Source organism: Pinus tabuliformis, chromosome X (genome assembly GCF_031772625.1).
Source record: "Pinus tabuliformis cultivar Carrire ecotype Pingquan chromosome X, CPIR1, whole genome shotgun sequence".
In the NCBI taxonomy this organism is placed as follows: domain Eukaryota; kingdom Viridiplantae; phylum Streptophyta; class Pinopsida; order Pinales; family Pinaceae; genus Pinus; species Pinus tabuliformis.
Window position 1 is genome coordinate 1,180,441,328 of NC_142308.1, and position 13,435 is coordinate 1,180,454,762.

The 13,435-nt window shown below is 35.8% G+C and overlaps 1 protein-coding gene across 1 annotated transcript in view; it reads right to left on the reverse strand.

Annotated features, from left to right (window-relative positions):
* LOC149144159 (U-box domain-containing protein 52-like) overlaps positions 1-13,180 on the reverse strand; it is a 30,796-nt gene extending 17,616 nt beyond the window's left edge. The window contains exon 1 of the mRNA XM_089446540.1: positions 12,796-13,180. Within this exon, the coding sequence (XP_089302666.1) occupies positions 12,796-13,051 (256 nt within the window). The 5' untranslated portion in view covers positions 13,052-13,180. The remainder of the gene's footprint in view (positions 1-12,795) is intronic.
* Positions 13,181-13,435: the final 255 nt, after the last annotated feature.

Sequence of the window (13,435 nt, forward strand, 5' to 3'; positions counted from 1 at the left end):
CTCTTACCAGATACCTTTGGGTATGCTCTGCAAGGGACAAGTTTTCACTCCTTACTCCTATCAGATACCTTTGGGTCTTAAAACCATTAACATATTACCAGACGCCTCTAAAATTACTCACTGATAGTGATAAATTAAGTTAAAAAATATGCCAAAAACAAATTATAAATAAATACACTAGATGATACTTTATATTTACCCATCAAGCCTACCTAACATATCAAATTCTCAATGAGTAGCCAACTAGCAACGCTGGAAAGAAATTGGAATCATTCCAAACTGCCAACGCAAGCATTTATTAACAGTCCGGAAAGTAGATTACGTTACCCAAATTTCCCTGATCTTAGCATCACCAGGGTAACTGCGTCTGTCGCATTCCTTCCAGTAGTAGGCGATTCCTATTTCCGCCACAGTTTTTTAATTAATGCCCCCTGACATGCGGGGTATTAGGGAAATATAACGCGAAAATGTTTTTTTTCTCTTCCAGTTTTTTTCCTCGCATTATATTTCCTTAATGCCTCCGCATGTCGGGGGCATTAATTAAAAAACTGTGGCGGAAATAGGAATCGCCCCAGTAGCATCACCAGGGTAACTGCGTCTGTCGTATTCCTTCCAGAGCATTTAGTTCCCTCATCCTTTTTCCGTGTCTGCGTGTACCTTTCGTTCATGTGGTGACGGCAGGGAGAGTCTGTGTACCTTTCGTTATTGTCATAGGAGTTGGAAGTGTCAACCGTCTGTTTATGACCGTTGAAATATGGCCCGGGACTGTAATGTAATTTTCTGATTGCAAAGTTAATACGGGCGTCACATCGTCTCACGGGTAATGTAATTTTCTAATTTCAAAGTTAATACGCGCGTCACATCGTCTCACGGGGGCCATATGAGCCTTCTGTAATTTGTGAACTTTTCAAGAGTTTTTTAAGCAGTCTTGCACATTCTTTCTAACAGTTTAAACCAATCAATTTGTATGGTTGTTTTTCGATATTGGATTTGTATTTTTTATTTAGGAAAAAAATGGATTCATACAATTTTAATAATTAGTACAATCTAAAAGTTGATAAATATCATCCAAATATTTATTCATACGTTTATATATTATCGAAATAAAAAATTAAATTATAATTTTATTTGGAATATTTTTTATTTTTTTCTTAGATCTATCATATATTGATTTTCATATTTACAATTTTTAACCTTTTTATGGATGAAAATTTTTAATTTTTTTATGGATGAATGTGATAAGATATTCTTCAACAAAGTGAAATTTGTATGATTGTGACACAATTTTTACTGCGTGCTGGTACAAAGTAGAGTTAACAAAAGATTCTACATAAACCAAGTAACAATAGAACACTAAATATACAATTTCATAGAAGCTTGAGTATGTGGAACCTAATAAGTTATACGTTCTTTACACCCACTTTCCCCAGTCATCTATACATGTTTCTAGAGACATTGCCTCTTTTGTACTCATTTATATGAATAAGTTATCTATACATGTTTCTAGAGACATTGCCTCTTTTGTACTCATTTATATGAATAAGTTATAATTGACAAATTCCCTACTATATTATGGAATCTTCTATAATTATTCAAGTTGTCTAAATATATACACCCACTTTCCCCAGTCATCTATACATGTTTCTAGAGACATTGCCTCTTTTGTACTCATTTATATGAATAAGTTATAATTGACAAATTCCCTACTATATTATGGAATCTTCTATAATTATTCAAGTTGTCTAAATATATGAGAATTCGAATAAAGTAGAGAAGTTTTTGAGAGAGTTAGTCTCATGGACTTATCGTCTACCTAAATTTCTAGCCTTACTCTAACCAGACTGCTTTTTTGCCCTGAAAATCATGGAAATTCTGGCAATATTTTGATAAAATCCGGCATGGATTTTTGTAAATTTAAGTTACGGTTGTTACACTTCAAGATTTTGGGTGTCCAGAAGTTTTTGATGGCGCTGAATCTATTTCCACCATCAAAAACATGATTCAAGATTTGTTGAAATTTTTTTCCCCGGATTCAGGGCACTTTTGGCCATCCGAGTAATTCCTCGACCTCTGTAGACCACTTCCAATTTCTCTTTGCAAACTTGAGTTTTCCCAAGTTTATTTTGACACCTAAGAGAATGCTACACTACCTTTCCTGGGCTACAGGGGCTTGGCTACCCTGCACCTGCTAGAACCAAACTACACCTCTTTACTTAACCTTTGCCCATAACTTCTTCTTAGTCTATAATATGTCAAACACAATTAAGTCCTACTTAACCAAATTCATTCAATAAAAATTAGTATTACACATCCCACCAAAATTATTATAAACATGTAGATTCATCATACACCCAAGACTAATGACCAAAAAAAATGAATTCTGCTATGGAGATAGGATTATAACCAAAACAAACTCATTCCAGTGCAACCTCTATGCTAAGTAGACCAAACAAACAGAGGTGGGTCCTATAGGACTGAATAAATACAGAGATGATTCACAGAAGAATGGGAGACTCTAAAAGAAAAGATACAGATGGCCAAGAAGCTAAAAGATAGGAGGGAAGGATGTCAGGTTTCCAAGTCTGGAACACAATAATTATCCAAATGGTCAAGAAGCTAAAAGACGAGGAGGGAATAGCGTCAATGTTCAAGTCTGGAACATAATAATAATACACTGAAGTGGTAATTTGGAAGAGTTTAATGAAAGAACCACCAGGAAAAATCTAACAGCAAGAATTCCCATATTAAACGTGGATCATGATGACCATCATCAAGATGGGCCCAATCTTGTTTCTACTTGTAACTGTTATCAAAACAAAACAAACTATAAAGACCAATACTGAAGCTGTCCTAAGGGGAAAACAGGGATCAAGTTCCATTCTCTACATATCTCACGTAAAAAAGACCTAATGATAGCTCAATGGAAGTATTTGAGACAGCATTGCCCATGGGACTACTGAGCAAATAAACCGTGCCAACTGAAATTTTGAATCTCTTCACTAAGACTTCCATGGAACTTGGGATAACCGAGCAATAAAGCCTAAAGGTATTACTATTTAACTCAAGCCTTTGACCCACACAAATTTGGGGATGGCTCGAATCTCCAAGAAGATAGAATTATCATCCTGGCAATTCAAATTTTGAATTTCTTTGACAGCAAAACAAGAAAACAGAAAAGCTTCATGGGACTAACGCTATATCACAATATATACTAAATTATGATAGAGATTGATATTGGCCCAAATATGGTATTCGCCTGGAGATAATCACTGCATTAAGCAACCAGAATTCCACAAATTATGGATTTCGTATTGAGATCAGTACATATATGAGTAAACAACCAAAACCAAATGTCAATTTGGGCCATCGTTGAAAAACCAATTATATGAGTAAACAACCCAAACCAAATGTCAATTTGGGCATTGTTGAAAAACCAATTGTGTGTCACTAGACCAACTAGAGTGGCCACTAACAGTGAAATGAATGAAACCAGCAAAATTACTATAATGGCAAAATTGATGATTGAAATGTTAGGATGGTTCAAGTAAACCAGACTCTGTCAAATTACTAACCATTTTCTCGGGATCCAACAACCCAAAAAGTTACCATAACTGCAAAATTGATGATTAAAAATTGAGAAATTATGAGCCCATTCCATACCAATGATGTCTGTATCATACGAATAAAATTAGAGCACTGATATTTATAGCAGGTGATACTAGGTAGTTACTTTTGGAACTGGTAAGCCTTCATTTTACTTTGAGTTTTAATTGATTGTAAATACAGAGGGAAGGTTCCTGTCTTGGATGAACTTAAAGTCCCACCACCTTCCAATCATATGACCAGCTTATTTATATAGTCTGTCCACTTCCTCAAAGAATGCAACAGTGGTAAAACAGCTCTTGACAAGCTGATAAGTATATTATCAATTTTCTCGTTTAAGAAACATAACAATGATCTCTACCGGTTTGGTGAAGCACGTGATGAAATCTTATGGGTGAAGTTCTGAAAGATTGGTACTTTCATGTCGCTGCTGGTGGAAAGTCCTGTAAGTCGAGCTATTAGATGTCCATGATTCACAGAAAGAACTGGAATCTATTGTCTTAACTTCTCCTGGGCCGGCAGGCTTGCCCTTTATTCCCAAAAGTTCATCTGGCTATAAAAATTCCAACAAAAATTATCCATTTCACTGAAAACACAGAACTATTGATAACTATATAAGCATTATCTCGCAATCCAAAAATGGCCCGCTTAAAATCTGTAGGAATAACAACATGGTGGGAATGGATTCCCATTTCCCTTAGCTTGCAGGACACCTAGTGCTAGATAAAAATGCCATTTATGCCACCTATATGTGATTGTGATTGTGATGGGGAGGTTTCGCATGTCCAATATATCTTTATTAACCAAAGCCTAGAATTGATGAGAATCCTGAAGCACGTAATTCCATGGGGGTTTGAAATAAGAGATCACAGGTTTAAACAGTTGCTCATACTCTAATAAAGATTTTTGATAAAAAGACCGAATTTAAATCAAGAATTTTATCTGAAATCAGATTTTTCTCATTCATTGCCCAATCTTGCACAGCCCACATGTCCGCATTCGTGAAATTGACTTGCATAGATGAATAAAGAAACTTTCAAAAGGGGAGAAAAGCAAAAACAGGGTTATTTGAACAACTCTGAGTATGGTCTACTCTTTGCAGAGGTGATTTTAACGTGTTGGACACGCTTGTAAGATTATAATATCTCCTCTGAAAAGGTGAAGATGATCCACTTATCAATATCTTAAGTATGTTATATTGATTCAGATTCATCTAAAACCCTAGTTTCATATGCTGTTAGCATTACTACTTCAATGTACTCAATTTTGTGAAACTAAAAAATGTTGGAAATAATACTGAGAGGGGGTGAATCAGTGTTATCAGATTAATATAACTTTTCACTTTCCATATTAAGATTCATATGTGATGCAACAAGTATATATCCAGTAAACATATGATTCAATTAGTTGATCTCTAATGAGTGCATCAGAACATTATTAACCATATGAGTAGTAAACCGGAGCAGTAAAATAGAACAGATCATCACACACAAAAAGCACACATGAACACCATGATATAAGGTGGAAACCCAATGTGGGTGAAAACCACCTGCTGCAAGTCGTCTCATTCTTCTTTAATAAGAAATATTTTTTACAATAGTTCTGTACTGGTGCAGACTTATACCAGTACACAGGGTTCTACCTGCAGAAGGCTACAACCTTCTCTCGTTCTTCAGACTCTTCTGGAAGGGAGCTACAACCCCCTTTGCTCTTGTACTAGCTGATATACTAGTACGTAGGTGCCGACCTACCGAAGGATACAACCTTCTCTTTCTTCCTTCAGGTACCACATTTCATCAATTTTCAGACTGGATACACTGAAGCACAACATCATAATCTGAAAGGCCACGTTTCATCCAATTTTCATACTGGACCCAACAACAACATTGAAGCACAAGAACAATCACTATTGCAAAACCCATCAACTACACTTGCATCATCAATCTCTGATTTATCCAATACTGTAACACTGTTAATCAACACAGTCACATAACAGACAACAGAACTCTGCAATAATAACCAGATCCAACTGTATCATCAAAAATATGCATCAGAGTGCATACGCTACTTGGAAGTGCTGAACCTGCGTGCATACGCAACTTCACCAATTACTTACTTATAACTTGATGCACTTCCTAACTTCAGTCATATCCAGATTATTACTTGTACAAGGATAATATGTGTGTTAGCAAACCGATCTAGTCCATTAGATCACATAAATATGAGTCATTATTATCCTGATCCATTATTAGATCTCATCCATCAACACTGAGGCTAAACACAATCAATCAAACTGAATATGTAGAATTCTGATACCATTAAACAGTCATCAGAACACATCAACAACCTGAATCACTTGTAACTTTAAACATCATAGCTCAAATGGTATACGCTACTACAATGAACCAAACCTGCGTACATACGCGCTTTCACCAAAGCCAACCCGCGTACAGATCTATAAATATTCAATCATGACTTGCAGCGATTTCAAACTTAAGTTATACCCAGTTCAGATCATTACAAGCGTCAGTATACAGATCTAGAATAAGCATAATCAACTATATAGAGATAGTTCATTTCAAACCATTTGATCTCGATCTATCCTTAGATCTTGTTCTCTATCACCCGGTGAGATCGCTCTTTGGCTCAGATCACCATAACCCAATCACAGTATTCCAGATCCAACACTTTATCAGATATTCAATAATTCCGATGATGCTTTGTCGAATGATCTCCTTCCTCTTTTATAGTCTTAGGCCTTTCACAATACCACGGTCCAAAACCAAAATAACACAATACCACGGACCCAATACTTGGGATCAACACTTTTGGATACAATACTACGGACCAAAACCATAGGATCAAAAACTGTCGGACTAATACTATGAACCAACCATGAAAGTGCGTGAATTTTTCTCTTGCATGGAGGGAACTTTTCTCTGCATGAAAGTGCGTGAACTTTTCTCTATATGAAAGAAACTTTTCTCTGCATGAAAGTGCGTGAAATTTTCTCTACATGAAAGAAACTTTTATCTTCATGAAAGTGCGTGAACTTTTCTCTACATGAAAGAAACTTTTATCTTCATGAAAGTGCGTGAACTTTGTTGCACTATAATTTATCATCTGAGATTTGTCATACTGAGAATTATCATCTGATTCTTTTGAGCTGTCTTGCATCCTATGTGTTCTGTCACATGTGATATCTTTTCCACAGATTCATCTAGATATATATAAGTGAGTTGATCTTCTACCAGTTGATTGCCATCAACTGCAACACATGCATCATAATTCCAAAAAAAAGCCATTGGGTACGACTACATGAAACTCCTTTCAACTCAAAATCAACTCACCTTGATGCCCGAAAACCCAAAATAAATTCTAAACTTTACACGTGAAACTTTTCAAACTTTAAACACAATGCACACGCTATGACAAACAGACAAAATTTTCCCCCAGCTGTAGATTTTCCTCTTACACCTTGCCTCTGCATGCAACAATGGTGTCTGCTTCTGAGGCAAATCCCAGAGCAATAATTTATAATTTGAACAACTAAAACACAAGACGTTAAGGATTTAGCAGAACATACTGGGAGTTGGAACAGTGATAATAGGAGGTCTCACATGTACGAGTGTCAATCGATCTCCCTTCGAAACCAACCTATCCAGGGCCCATTTAACTGCATGCCTGCTGTTCTTATGCCTGCAACTACCACAGCAACAATATCAGAAGCAGCAACAGCAGCATCATTTTGTTCAATCTCCGGCACCATCTTCCTCTTTGTTAAGCCACCCATTCCCCTGTAAACTTTCATAGAGTCTCTGTAAACTTTCATGGAGTCCTCTATAGCAGAGAACCCAAATTAATTCATTTTTACTCCAACCAACAGATTCGAACAAATGCCACGATGAGATCACTGCACTTAGCGAAAATCACAAAATAATTTCTACGACTCCGGAGGCTAAATAATCTCCTTAAAAGCAGAAGTTGGAATGCAGAGCCAGCGATGGCGCCGCTGCCAACAATTCGTATAGCCGCCCAACTGGAGTCTGATTAACCTTAGGTGTAAGAAGCTAAATCTTTATTTTGACGAGAAAATTGAAGTGGTATGTTCTATTCTAGAACTCTGGATACTGGTAAGATTTTGCGTAGAGGAGTAATCGTGCAATGTTTTAGGTAAGAGTTTTCCTCAGAGTAGGATACTGGTAAGATTTTGGGTAGAGAAGTAATCGTGCAATGTTTTAGGTAAGAGTTTTCCTCAGAGTACGGAAGTGTCGAGATAAATTTGTGTTTTTTCAATGCATGTCCACCGTTTTAAAAATTGTCTATGCAACTTTAATTTGGAAAGATTTTTCCAAGAGATTTGCATTGAATCTATTTCTTTAATAGATCCTAACTATCACACCGAAGAGCTTAACGCTCACTCGATCTGAGTAATTTAATGAAAGCTCATACCGTATAAACCTGAGTTCATAAACCAATAATACTTTAAAATAGTTGTTTTACATTGCAAATATTAAGTAATTTAATAATTAGTGTATTACAGGTATATCTAGTTAGTCGATTTTGATTTTTTTAGATAGCGGAAAAATTTATCATAATTTTATTTTCAGATCAACATCAAGTTATTGTCAAATCAAAATCATTATCTTTGAATACAGGTTTACTCATCATTTTTATTCAAGGATATTTTGTTAGTTCATCTTTTTGTGAACAATGGTAAAATTTATTCTAACTCAGTTTTCAAACCAACATCATTAGCTGTTATCCGTGAATACAGGTTAACTCGTCACTTTTATTCCAACAAACCTGGACCACTAAAATTACCCACTAACTAATGAGTTTTCACTTGTACTAGATACCTCTGATTTTAGGCCGTTATAATATTTCCTTGTCTCCAAAAAAAATTCAATAAACCAGATATAAATACAATAAATAACACCTAATATTTACCCCTCAATCCAACCTAACATATCAAATTCTCACTGAGTAGCCAACTAGCAACGCTGGAAAGAAAATGGAATCATTCCAAACTGCCAACACAAGCATTTAGTAACAGTCAAGTAGGTGACGCTGGCCCCTCCCTTTTCCTTTGTTTTAGCGTCAGCAGGGTAACTCCGTCTGTCGTATTCTTGCCAGAGCATTTAGTTCCCTCATCCTCATCCTTTTTCCGTGTCTGTGTGTACTTTTTGTTCATGTGGCGACGGGGGGAGAGTTCGCAGAAGCGGCAGGGAGTTATTGTCATAGGACTTGAAGCGTCAACCGGTTGCTTATGACCGTCGAAATGTGGGCCGCTACTGTAATGTTATTTTCTGATTGCAAAATTAATACGGGTGTCACATCGTCTCACGGGTAATGTAATTTTCTGATTGCAAAGTTATACAAAATTCACATCGTCCCACGGGGGCCATATGAGCCTTCTGCAATTTGTAAATTTTTCAGGAGTATTTAGACGCCCATGCACATTCTTTCTGACAGTTTAAACCAATCAATTTTTATTGTTGTTTTTTTTGGTATTGGATTTGTACTTTTTAATAAATATCCTCAAAATATTTATAAATACATATATATTATCAAAATTATTATAAAAAAAAAAAATTAAATATAGATATATATTTTTTTATCTCAAATACTTTTTATCTCTGGCGAAATATCTACAATAGATTGATTTTCTTATTCACAATTTTTAATTTTTCTTTATGATCGAATGTGACAAGATATTGATCAACAAAGTGAAGCCCCTATCATTGTGGCTCAGTTTCCGCCAAATAGAGTTCAACAAAAGATGACTCTACATAAGCCAAAAAACCATAAAAAACTAAATATACAATTTCATAGAAACTTGAATATGTGGAAGCTAATAAGTTATACATTCTTGGCATCCACTTTCCCAATTGTGTACACTTCTCTATAAACATGGCCTCTTTTGTACTCATTTACAGAATAAGTTATAATTGACAAATTCCCTACTATATTATGAAATCCTATATAATTACTCAAGTTGCCTACATATATGAGAATTATAATAAAGCATATAGGTTTTTGAGAAAGCATATAGATTTTTGAGAGCTAATCTCATGGACCTATAGTTTACCTATTTTTTTCTCTTCAAACTTGAGTTTTCCCAAGTTTATTTTGACACTTAAGATGATCCTATATTGCCTTTCTTGGGCTACAGGGGCTTGGCTACCCTGCACCTACTACAACCAAACTACACCTTCTCACTTAAGCTTTGTCCATAACTCAGTTTTATTCTATAATATGTTAAACACAATTAAGTCCTACTCAAACAAGTTTGTTCATTCAATAGAAGACACACCCAACCAAAATTATTATAAACATGTGGATTCATGACACACCCAAAATTAATTCATTCAATAGAAGGCACACATCCAACCAAAATTATTATAAACATGTGGATTCATGACACACCCAAAATTAATTCATTCAATAGAAGGCACACATCCTACCAAAATTATTATAAACATGTGGATCCATGACACACCCAAAATTAAAGACAGAAAAATAAGTATCAAATTCTACTATGGAGATAAGGTTATAACCAAAACAAACTCATTCCAGTGCAATCTCTATGCTAAGTAGAACAAACAAACAGAGGTCGGTCCCATAGGACTGAATAAATACAGAGAGATGATTCACAGAAGAATGGGAGACTCTAAAAGACGAGGAAGGAATAGTGTCAAGGTTCCAAGTCTGGCATATAATAATTAACCAAATGGCCAAGAAGCTAAAAGACAAGGAAGGAATAGTATCAAGGTTCAAGTCTGGCCCATAATAATAATACACTGAAGTGGTAGTTTTGGAAGAGTTTAATGAAAGAACCACCGGGACAAATCTCACAGCAAGAATTCCCATATAAAACTTGCATCATGATGGCCATAATCAAAATGGGCCCAATCTTGGTTCTACTTGTACCTGTTATCAAACGAAACTAGTATAAAGACTAATACTGAAGCTGTCCTAGAGGGAAAACAGGGATCATGTTCCATTCTCTACAGCATTGCACTTGGGAGTACTGAACAAATGAACCGTGCCAGATGAAATTTTGAATCTCTTCAGCAAGACTTGGGAGTACTGAACAAATGAACCGTGCCAGATGAAATTTTGAATCTCTTCAGCAAGACTTCCATGGAACTTTATGCATTAAGCAATCACAATTACACAAATTATGGATTCCATCTTGAGATCAGTACAAATATGAATAAGCAACCAAAATCAAATGTCAATTTGGGGCCTTGTTGAAAAACCAATTATGTGGCGCTAGACGAACAAGAGGCAACTAATGGTAAAATGAATGAAACCAACAAACCCTGTAAGTCACTATAATTGCAAAATTGACGATTGAAGATTGAGAGACGCCCAATATTATAAGCCCATTCCATACCAATGATGTCTGTATTCATACAAGTAAAATTAGAGAAATGATATGTATAGCAGGTGGTACTAGGTAGTTACTTTTGGAACTGATATGCCTTCATTTTACTAGTTTAAATTGATTGTAAACACAGGGGGAAGGTTCCTGTCTTACAAGAACTTAAAGTCCCACCACTTTCCAATTAATCGATATATATATATATATTTTAATAATCATATAACCAGCTTATTTATATAGTCTGTCCACTTTCTCAAAGAATACAACATTGGCGTAGCAGCTCTTGACAAACTGATAAGTATATTATGAACTTTCTCCCTTCGTTTATTTTTATAAGAAACATAGCAATGATCTCTACTTGTTTGAGGAAGCACGTAATGAAATCCTATGGGTGAAGTTCTGAAAGATTGGTACTTTATGTCTCTGTGGTGGAAAGTCCAGTAAGTCTAGCTATTAGTTGTCTATGATTCACAGGTAGAACTCATAAGCCAGCAGACCTGCCATTTATTCCCAAATGTTCATCCAGCTACAAAGATTCCAACAAAAATTTATCCTTTTCACTGTAAACACAGAAATATTGATAACCATAAAAGCATTACATTGCAAACCATGTCCAAAATCGCCCGCTTAAAATTTATATGAACAAGAACATAATGGGAATGGATTCTGTTTTCCCTTATCTTGCAGGACGACTAATGCTACATACGAATGCCATTTATGTATGCCACCTATATGTGATTGTGATGGGGAGGTTTTGCATGTCTAATATGTCTTTATTACAAACCGAGTATAGATTTAGAGTTTCTTGAACTAAAAGCACGCCATATGTTTACCCAACTTGGCTCTCAATAGAGGGCATCCAAATTTTGATTTGGCTCTTGTCCATCACATTTCCAAAATAAATCCTTATTCTTGGGTCTCAATAGCTAGAACCTAGAATTGATGAGAATCCTGAAACAGGTACTTCCAAAATAAATCCTTATTCTTGGGTCTCAATAGCTAGAACCTAGAATTGATGAGAATCCTGAAACAGGTACTTCCATGGAGGTTTGAAATAAGAGCTTACAGGTTTAAGCAGTTGTTCATACTGTTATAAAGATTTCTGATAAAATGACCGAACTTAAATCAATAATTTTATCTGAAATCGGAATTTTCTCACTCATTACCAAATCTTGCACAATCCACATGTCCGTATTCGTGAAATTGATTTGCATAAATCAATAAAGAAACTTTCAAAAAGGGAAAATAAAGAAACTTTCAGAAGGGGGAAAAAGCAAAACTTCATTATTTGAACACCTCTGAGTAAACACCTCTGAGTATGGTATGGTCCACTCTTTGCAGAGGTGATTTTAGTTTTTTGGACTTGCTTAGAAGATTATAATATATCCTGTGAAAAGTTCAAAGTTCAAGATGATCCATTTATCAATATATTAGCTGTATTATATTGATTCAGATGCATCTAAAACCCTAGTTTCATATGTTCTTAGGATTACAACTTCAAAGTACTCAATTTTATAAAACTCAAAAAAGCCATTGGGTGGGACTAGATGAAACTCCTTTCAACTCAAAACTCAACTCACCTTGATGCTAAAAAACCAAAATAAATTCTAAGCTTTACACATGAAACTTTCTAATATTGAAACACACAATGCACACATTAAGACAGACAACCAAATCTTTCCATTAGTGATCTCCTCTTGCACCTTGCCTCTCCATGCAACAATGGTGTGGCAAATCCCAGAACAATAATTTATAATTTGAATAACTAAAACACAAGACGTTAAGGATTTAGCAGAACATACTGGGAGTTGGAACAGCGATAATACGAGGTCTCACATGTATGAGCGTCAATCGATCTCCCTTCAAAAGCAACCTATCCAGGGCCCATTTAACTGCATGCCTGCTGTTCTTATGCCTGCAACTACCCACAGCAACAACAACAGAAGAAGAAGCAGCCGCAGCAGCAGCATCATTTTGTTCAATCTCCTGCACCATCTTCATCTCTGTTAAGCCACCCATTCCCCTGTAAACTTTCATAGAGTCTCTGTAAACTTTCATGGAGTCCTCTATAGCAGAGAACCCGAATTAATTCATTTTTACTCCGACCAACAGGCTCTAATAATGCCACGAGGAGACCACTGCACTTAGCTCAAATCACAAGTTAATTTCTACAACTCCGGAGGCTAAATAATCTCCTTAAAGCAGAAGTTGGGAGTCAGACCCCGCGATAGCGTCGCTACCAATAATTCGTACAGCCGCCCAACTGGAGTCTGATTGACCTTACGTGTAAGAAACTAAATCTTTAAATCGTTGTCTTTTTCTCGGTAATTTCGGAGAATATTATGCACGTTGTCTATAATGCGACATTCCTGACGGAATCTGAAATCATGATTTGTTGCAGTTAAAATTTAACTTATTCGGATTCGTGAAAATTGTTTAGTG